A 10,031-nucleotide genomic window follows, 5' to 3' on the forward strand; every position below is an offset into this window, starting at 1 on the left:
TGCCGGGTCTGGCTCCGGTCCCTCCAGTTCCCAAGAGCGGCCGCCTATCTGCTTCTGGGCACTCGCAAGGCGGGCCTGCTGCTCCGCGAGGGCGCCGGGTAGTCCGCGCTACACTGCCTCTGCAGAGGGAGGCTCCACCGAGCGCGCGTGGCCAGGCGGAGGCGGAGGCGCGCAGCTGCGCCCAGAAGCCGCTCCTTCGGGCTCGGGGGCAAGAAGCCCTTCGCCCCAGAGGATGGCGCGGCCCGGGGACCGCGCACGCACGAGGAGCCCCCGAAGGCGTGGCTAAGCGCAAAGCTCGCCAAGGCGGCGCCCGCCGGCTTCTTCTGCTTTGTCCCCGCCCGGGCATGGCCTCTGAGCATGGGCAGAGCGCCCGGGCGCGGCAGCCAGCATCTTCGCTCTGGCGTGCGCGTCTTAGGGAGGGATGGAGGCGAGGAAGGAGCCACTCACCGAAGTAGACGGTCTTGTCGCACTTGGGGCACTTGGATGCCATGGCGCGCGCGAGGCGGACGAGCGACAGAGTGGAGCGTCTCCGGCGCCGCCGCCCGCCACCCCCCCCCCGCCAGCCGCGCCCCGCCTCCGCCGGCGCCCATTGGCTGCGCGCTCCGCCCGGACCGAGAGGGGGCGGGCCGTGGCGCGGGCGAGCGGGCGGGGAGCGCCCCCCCCCACCCGGCAGCCGGAGGGACGGGCGGGGCGGGGCAGGGCGGCGGCTGCGCTGGGCGCCGCTTCCCGCGGGGCGCGCCTCTCCGGGCGGAGCCCCCCAGGGAGAAGCCGGCGAGGGAGAGGCAGGCGGCGGTGCCCTTCCCTCCCCCCATCGCCCCCGGGGGCGGAGAAGGAGCTGGTTCCCTCTTCCGTGGGACAGCCCTCGAGGGATAGGAAGATGGTTATCCTATCTCCCTCTGGCTGTCTTCACCCAGCCCCTCCAACTGTTCCTCACAAGGCTTGGTTTCCAGACCCTTGAGCATCTTGGTGGCCCTCCTCTGCACACCTTCCAGCTTGTCAATCTCCTCCTTAAATTGGACACAGGTGTGGTCTGACCAAGGCAGAATAGAATGGTACTTTACTTCCCTTCATCTGAACTCTCACTTCTGTTGATACAGCCTAGAAGAGCATTAGCGGTTTTTGCTGCTGTATGACATTGTCCACTCATGTTCAGCTTATGGCCTAATAAGACCCCCACCTAGATCCTTTTCACATGAACTACTGGCAAGCAAGGTGTCTCCCATCTTACATTGGTGGAGGCCCATCTTCCTGCCTAAGTGCATTCCCCGGGCTGGACTCATTTGGAACAAAATCTTGGGGAAGTGCGGGGGTTGTTCTGCTATTGCTTCCCTGTTCCAAGTGTCTAATGTGTTTTAAAATGTCCTTAAGCAGTTGGTGGTGTTAAGTTGTGGGTGAACATATCAGACGACACAGCAATTCTTCAGACAGCTCTTGTTTATTCACAGAACAGAACAGGGCTGAAGGGTTCAGCCAACCTGCTTATATAGAGCTCAACTACATGACAACAGTAACAACTTTCTGTAACGATCCAATCACTGAATGTCACTTTCAATTCCTTATTTGCATATGCAAATAAGTGAAAACTATCTACCTGAGTGAAAACTATCTACCGAATCCCCCAGCTGGCCCAGGGTGAGAACTTCAGTATATAACACCCGTCCGCACTGATATAAGGCGTTAGTTTTTACTTCACAGAACTCTAGCCCAATTATTGTTAGCTGCCCTGAGCTCGGCTTCGGCTGGGGAGAGCGGGATATAAATAAAATTTATTATTATTATTATTTATTATTAGTTACAATTGTAATGGTTTCCTTATATACATACAACACTACACGTAATGGTTCAATTAGGCAAAAAAGCATATCGGTTACCCACTTCCATTAGATCGACAGTGTTACATGTCCAACAACATAGTCCTTTAAATAGGTTGGGTACTTGGAAACTCTGCTGGACCGGCAGGGACCGGTACCCAGGTCCGGGGGGGGGGGCACCCAATTCTTGCTGAGGCTGTGGCGCAACCCTAGGTGGCGTTGAACCCAAGTCCCCTGGATCCGCTGCTGTGGGTGGAACCTCTGCGAGTGGAGTTGGCGGAATGTCAGGCACGGCAGAGGTCTGAGTCTATGGGGAGTTCGGCAGACCCTCTGAAATGGCTTGGTTTGGCTCCCTGTCCGCAGTCTGCAAGAGAGGTGTAGGTGCAGCCTCACCATCTGTAAGTGTCTGTTACGGAGCCATAAGCGCGGTTGGGGGCACCGCGGTAGTGTCCAAATCCCCAACCCTGCGCCTAAGCTGGTCTATGTGCCAGCGCCACAAACCTCCATTTTCGAGTGCCACCTGGTACGAGCGAGGTCCAGTGACTCCCACTACTGTGGCTGGCACCCAAGGAATGTCCCCCACAAAATTCCAGGCAAAGACCTGGTTTCCTGGAACAAAGGACCGTGGCGCGTTAGCACAGCCCGGGGGTTCGGCCACGGCAAAGTCCGGGTGCAGCCAGTCAAGCGGAGATCTGAGGTGGCAGGACATAAGTAGTTCGGCAGGACTCCGCCCTGTGGCCCCATGAGGTGTGATGTGTTGCACAAACAAGTATTCAGTGACCCGCTCATGCCAGTCTCCCTGGTCCAGGCGTGCCAGTGCCTCTTTTGCTGAGCACACCATTCTCTCTGCTTGCCCGTTGCTGGATGGATGAAATGGTGCCATTCGGGCATGGTGGATGCCCAGTCCCAAAAGGTACCGCTCAAAAGTGCCTGACATGAACTGTGGTCCGTTGTCAGAGATGAGGACATCAGGACACCCATGCTTTGCAAAGAGGCCTCACAGCACCCGGATAACAGCCTAGGTAGTGGGGGAGGGCATCAGGGCCACCTCCAGCCATTTGGAATAGGCGATCACCACTACCATAAAGGTCCGGCCGTGAAAGGGGCCAGCAAGATCGATGTGCACCCTCGACCAGGGTGTCTTGGGTGTCTCCCAGGTGTGTCCCTTAGCTGCCGGTGGCGCAGGCCTCGATTCTTGGCATGCTTGACAGGCGGAAACCCAGGCAGTGATGGCATCGTCCATGTTAGGCCACCAGACGTAACACCGAGCCAATGCCTTCATTTTGATGAATCTTTGAGTCTTTGGGGAATCACGACACGGTCTCCCCACAGCAGACAGCCGCAATGAGCTGAGAGTTCATGTTGTCTGGTTGTGAACGGCTGGAACTCTGATGCAAAAGGCCCTTGTGGCCGCCCTCTCCACACCCAGTTGAGCACACAGCTGATGGTGCAATCCTGGGCAGATGCGGAGGCCACAGTGGCAGCCGATACAGGCACTGCCGGAAGATCCTCAATGAGGAGGAGCGATGAAGCAGGAGCCGGGTCTTCCACAAACACTGGAAGAGGGCAACAGCTGAGGGCATTGGCATGGCCCATTGATTTTCCCGGGCGATGGACGAGCTGATAGTGGTAGGCAGCCAGGAAAACAGTCCATCGTAGCATGCGTGGTGAGAGGACTGGTGGAGTTGGTCGATCACCGGCGAGGAGGCCCAGGAGCGGCTTGTGGTTGGTGATGAGGTCGAAAGTCCTGCTGTAGAGGTATTCATGGAACCTCTTCACTCGACCACCTTCGACCACCTCCAGTTGGAGCAGGATTCCTTTTGGTGTACCAACCTCCCTGCTGCACCAGGGATTCCCTGCCTGAGCTGCTTCAGGTAATGGCAGATGTTCTCCTGGAGACACCTAGGGGATTTTAACATCCATGCCGACACAACCTTACAAGGGGCCACTCAGGACGTCGTGGAAAGCGTGGCCTCCACCACAGGTATGAAATTTACGGCATCTAATGCCCTAAGAGAGAATATTATGAAAATGATGTACAGGTGGTACATGACTCCAGTCAAGCTTGCAAAAATCTACCATTTGCCCGATAATAAATGCTAGAAATGTAAAGAAACTGAAGGTACATTCTTTCACCTTTGGTGGACGTGCCCAAGGATTAAGGCTTTCTGGGAGATGATCTATAATGAAATGAAAAAGGTATTTAAATATACTTTCCTGAAGAAATCAGAGGCCTTTGTCCTGGGCATAGTTGACCAATTGGTGTCAAAGAAGGATAGAACTTTTTTTATGTACGCTACAGCAGCAGCAAGAATACTCATCACAAAGCATTGGAAGACACAAGACCTACCCACCCTGGAAGAATGGCATGTGCAAGTAATGGACTACATGGAAATGGCAGAAATGACTGGCAGAATCCGAGACCAGGGAGAAGAGTTGGAAGAAGATTGGAGGAAATTTAAAATCTACTTACAGAAATATTGTAAAATTTCTGAATGTTGATGACATTGAAATGAAATGAAGGGGTTCTAGTAATAAGGTAAAATGTAAGACTGGATGGATACTAGAGGAAAACTTGAAGCTATAATATGTGAGAAAAAATAATTAAGGATAAACTAACAGAAGATATGAATTTGCTGAACCAATTTTTAAATGGAATACAAAAAAGGGAGGCGTGAGGAAGTCAGGAAAATAAGTTAATCAAAGATGAGAAATTAAAAAAGAGGGATTTTTGTTTTTTGTGTTAAATGTATTTTTGTACTTTTGTATCTTCGTATTTTTGTATTCTTCTTGTGTTTTTTCTATTTGTTGTTTTATAATTTCTTTATTGTTAAAACCTAATAAAATATTATTCCAAAAAGAAAGAAAGAAAGAAAGAAAGAAAGAAAGAAAGAAAGAAGGAAAGAAAGAAAGCAAGCATGGCCTCCATGGGGCTGTCCCTGAATACGTCTGGCCCAACACATAGTCACGGACATGCCTTAGACCTGGTGTTCACCTCTAGTGACGTGGGTGATCTGACACTAAGTAAATGTGAAATAAAAGAAGTGCCATGGTCAGATCACTTCCTGGTGCAACTGGACTTCTCCGCAACCCTTCCCCTCTGCATGGAGGTGGGACCAATTTGGATGGTTCGCCCCTACCACTTAATGGATCCAAATGGTTTCCAGAGAGTGGTAGGGGATGCTTTATCCCATGTTGATGGCCTTTCAGCTGATTCCCTGGTGACCCATTGGAATATGGATTTAACCAGGGCTATTGACTGCCTGGCTCTGATGCGTCCTCTCTGATTGCATGGAGCCCGGACAGCCCCATGATTTCCCACAGAGTTGAGGGTGTTGAAATAATCGCTGAAACGGCTAGAGCGCTGGTGGTGGAAAACTCACTCTGAATCGGACCGGACATGGGTTAGAGCTCAATGTCGAGCCTACCAAGAGGCGATGGTGACAGTGAAGAAGACTTTCTTCACCGCCTGTATTGCCTCTGCAGAAAATAGTAGGAGACTCTTTCAGGTGGTTCGCAATTTAATGGAACCACCTTTACCTTTGGGGCCTTGTAAAGACCCCAAGATCTCCTGCAATGATTTTGAAAGTTTTTGCACTTTTGCAGTTCTGCATGCCATACCTTGCCAGCAGCTGCACAATCTTAGTTTTCTGGCTCAGCAGAAAGCTGCCATCAGTAGCCCTGCACACATTCATGCCCAAGTAAGTTTGAACACAACCCAAATCTTTAACCTTGAACTTCTTGCCCAGTTGTGTGGAAAAACTTTTGATTTGTTTTCTTTTGCCATATGCAAAAGGTCATCAATGAAAACCAAACAGAATTCCTGCTTGTCTCCTGCCCCATGATCATACATGCAGTTGTCAGCTATGCTGCGTTTAAACCCTAAAGATACCAGGGTTTTGTCCAAGCACTTGTTCCAATTGTAGGCAGACTGGCGTAAGCCATACAGAACTCTGTGTAACCTATACACCTTGTCTGTGCCTGTCTCAAAACCTGGCGCTTCAGACATATACAGCTCTTCCTCCAGGCTTGTATTCAGATATGCAGTCTGGATATAAAAAGGATTGACTTTGTACTTGCGTTTCGCTGCAATGGCGAGGAGCAACTGCATGCTCTCCCTCCGTGCAGTAGGTGCAAACACCTCATCAAAGTCAAGCCCTGGCCTCTGGGGGGAAAAACCCTTTGCTACCAGGCGTGCCTTGTGCTTAAATCTGCCTGAAGCAAGAGGCTTTAATTTGAATACCCATCTACACCCCACCGCCTTTTGGCAGCGAAGTGGATGTGAACACTTTGTGCTCCTGAAGAGATTGCACCTCTTCTTTCATTGCCCCTTCCCAGAGCAAAGCTTCTGCTCATGGCAACTCTAATACCGTACTTCTTGGTAACTTTTGAGGTTCACAAGCTACCTGATACGCTTGAGCTAAATCAGCTTTGTTATCAGTCAGGCGGCACCCCCTTTGTGCTTCTTTGTTGTTGTTGTTTTAAATCATTTTTATTGATTTTCCAATAAAAACAACCAATTAGAATCCATATCATAATCCAATTAAAAACAATAAACTAAAATAAAAAAAGACCAAATTACTGTCCGAATTATTAATTATATTTTTTTTTGTCCCCACAGTCTGGACCTTTGAAGTGTATCTCCAGTATCTTCATTCCTGCCGCCGCCTTCTTGTTTTCATATTTTCCACATCTCTATCTTAACGCTTTAAAGTTCTCCATCCCTGGCTCTGCGATTCTCAGTCATGTCAGAAATCATATATCCTTTCATCCGTCTAATACAGCTTTATTTGTGTATATATATATATATATATATATTTTCAACTGTATATATATATATATTTCAACTGCCAGCGCAGCTTTCCCTGACTCCATTCCAATCTTCCAATCCAGGCTGTTGTCCAAGTCTATCGTCTGAAGTTTAATGATGCAGCAACTCCAAAGTTGTTACATCATTCCAATCCAGGCTGTTGTCCAGGCTTTTCGTCTGAGATTTAATAACATAGTAGCTTCCACATTGTTAACTTATTGCTGTAAATTGTTGAGCATACTGTTTGCAGTATTGCAATGTAAATGAACTATATTCCACAGATATAAGTCATTTGGCGATTGATCAGCCTTTAAGAGACCACACAATCCCCCCCCGGGCCCTAGAGGGGGGGCTGCTGGACATCCATACAGCCTTCTCTCTCGCTCATAATGAAAAACCTCTGCAAACAGCTGCACTATATGTTGTCCCAAATTGTTATCTCAAGTCATTGTAAAGTCAGCCAGCAAATATTTCCTGCTTCCCTCAAAAAAGGGAGGAATTCTCATTTTTCCGTTCTGCGTCATATTAAAAAGCGCCGTCTTGTTTCTTCTTTCATATTTATCAAGTCTTTCAAGTCTAAGTAAAGCAGTTGAATACTTAATTATAGAAGTCCATCTGTACTGTTTTTTAAAAAAATAGGTTTCTTAATGAGGCTTGGCATAGAAAACCAATTGTAGATAATAAATAATAATAATAAATAATAATAAAACAACAACAACAACAACAATTTATTTATACCCCACCCATCTGGCTGGACTCTGGGCGGCTTCCAAAAAAAGATTAAAATACTGTAATACATCAAACATTAAAAGCTTCCCTAAACAGGGCTGCCTTCAGATGTCTTCTAAAAGTCTGGTAGTTGTTGTTCTCTTTGACATCTAGAGGGAGAGCGTTCCACAGGGAGGGCGCCACTACCGAGAAGGCCCTCTGCCTGGTTCCCTGTAACCTGGCTTCTTGCAATGAGGGAACCGCCAGAAGGCCCTCGGTGCTGGACCTCAGTGTCCGGGTAGAACAATGGGGGTGGAGACACTCCTTCAGATATACTTGACCGAGGCCATGTAGGGCTTTAAAGGTCAGCACCAACACTTTGAATTGTGCTCAGAAACGTACTGGGAGCCAATGTAGGTATTTCAAGACCGGTGTTATATGGTCTCAGCGGCCACTCCCAGTCACCAAACTGGCTGCCACATTCTGAATTAGTTGTAGTTTCCGGGTCACTTTCAAAGGTAGCCCCACATAGAGCGCATTGCAGTAATCCAAGTGGGAGATAACCAGAGCATGCACCACTCTGGTGAGGCAGTCCGCAGGCAGATAGGGTCTCAGCCTGTGTACCAGATGGAGCTGGTAAACAGCTGCCCTGGACACGGATTTGACCTGTGCCTCCATGGACAGCTGTGAGTCCAAAATGACTCCCAGGCTGCACACCTGGTCCTTCAGGGGCACAATTACCCCATTCAGGACCAGGGAATCCTCCACACCTGCTTGTCTCCTGTCCCCCCAAAACAGTACTTCTGTCTTGTCAGGATTCAATCTCAATCTGTTAGCCACCATCCATCCTCCAACTGCCTCCAGACACTCACACAGGACCTTCACCGGTTCTGATTTGAAAGAGAGGTAGAGCTGGGTACCATCCACATACTGATGAACACCCAGCCCAAACCCCCTGATGAACTCTCCCAGTGGCTGCATGTAGATGTTGAAAAGCATGGGGGAGAGTACAGAACCCTGAGGCACCCCACAAGTGAAAGCCCAGGGGTCTGAACACTCATCCCCCCCACCACTTGTTGAACACGACCCAGGAGGAAGGAGTGGAACCACTGTATGACAGCTGTATGACCGAGGCTGTTTAGGGCTTTAAAGGTCAGCACCAACACTTTGAATTGTGCTTGGAAACGTACCCAGTTACCTGGGTCTTTTTCCCACTTTTTGAACATGGGGACATTTGCCCACCTCCAGTCTGCAGGGACCTCCCCTGTTCTCCAAGAATTCTTAAAGAACATAGACAAAGACTCTGAGATTATATCCACAAGCTGTTTTGGTACCCTTGGCTGCAGCTCATCAGGCCCTGGAGATTTGAATTCATTTCCCGGTGTTCCCGGACCACCTCTATTCCTATCTTGGGCTGCAGCTCTGTGACAGACAGCAGAGCCTGGCCACAGTCTGGTGATGCAGTCCCTTAGAATTCCACCGGAGGGCTAGAGCCTTTCTCTGATTGGCTATCCAGACAGCAGCCAGAGGGGAGGTGGAGACAGCACAGGAGGGAGGGAGAACAAAAGGAGCCGTTTCTGAGAGAGTGTTCCTACTGGATGTATTATGAGTATATAGCCTAACTGTAAAGGCAGCTGTGCTGTGAGGAAAATGTCTGGTGGCCATTTTCTGCCTTTGGAACAGTTTGCTTGTGTCAGAGCTGGGCAAGAAATGTAGAACCAAATATATTTCAAAAGCATAATTTGCTTCCCACTCAAAACAGAGAGAAGCACTCAAGAAAAACTAAAATAGTTTTGGAAACTTATTCCCACAGAACCTTGGATCAGACCATTGCCTGTGGGATTGCAACTTACTGCCTGGAGGTTAGGGGGGCAAGTGGCTCTGGTGGCCCCCTCTCCTCCCCCACCCCCATCTTTCAAGAGAGGGAGGGGTGAGCAGCAGCTGCTCCCCCAAGCAACAGGTGGTGCCAACTCTCATGTCTGTATGCTCTGTGGGCAGCCCTGTGGAGGCCCAACCTCTTCCTTCTGGCTCAGAGAGAGAGAGTGTGGAATGAGCAGCTGTTCTTGCAATAGACAGACAATGGGACCACTCACCCACTTTCGGGGTTAGCACCTTGTTCCTCCCAGAGGGAGGGCAGACACATGCCACCCCATGGCTGGCAGCACTTTGCAACTGACATGTCCTTCACAGGATGGTGGAAGGCAGGAGACCAAGGTACAGCTGCTTCACAAAATACACAGTGAGGTCTGTGGAGAACCTGGCCCAGGCAGCCTGGCACTCAGAAGAGAAATGCTGGGCAAGGCCGGAGCTGCAGCTGCTTTGCCTCGTGGTGGGGCTCTTTAAAGTGTTGTGCCATTATTATTATTCTTAAATAATTTAAAACTGAGACTGGCACCTGTAGCTGTGGACCCCAATGCTTGCTGGGCCCTGCTAGGCTGATTATGATTGCCCTAAAGAAAATGCAAAGGTTGAGCTGGCGCTGTAAGTTGTGTTTCTTATAGGGCTAGTAGACCCCTGGGCACGAGACACAAGAGAACTATCAGTCTCCATCACCAAGAACTTTTTGTAATCACAACCAAATAACTTATTGCAATCACAACCAAATAACTCAAGTAATGGGACTGAGAGTGCCCATAATATGGAATGTACAGTAGGTGTCATGATTTGTTAATGATTTACATGACAGTAGAACAACATCTACA

At 49.5% G+C, this 10,031-nt stretch overlaps 1 protein-coding gene across 1 annotated transcript in view; it reads right to left on the reverse strand.

Moving 5' to 3' along the window:
• Positions 1 to 556, reverse strand: part of LOC310846850 (cysteine-rich protein 2) — a 49,589-nt gene extending 49,033 nt beyond the window's left edge. The window contains exon 1 of the mRNA XM_083744029.1: positions 448 to 556. Coding sequence (XP_083600155.1) covers positions 448 to 490 — 43 coding nt within the window. The 5' untranslated portion in view covers positions 491 to 556. The remainder of the gene's footprint in view (positions 1 to 447) is intronic.
• Positions 557 to 10,031: the final 9,475 nt, after the last annotated feature.

Source organism: Podarcis gaigeae (assembly GCF_964106915.1).
Source record: "Podarcis gaigeae genome assembly, chromosome: 6".
In the NCBI taxonomy this organism is placed as follows: Eukaryota; Metazoa; Chordata; class Lepidosauria; order Squamata; family Lacertidae; genus Podarcis; species Podarcis gaigeae.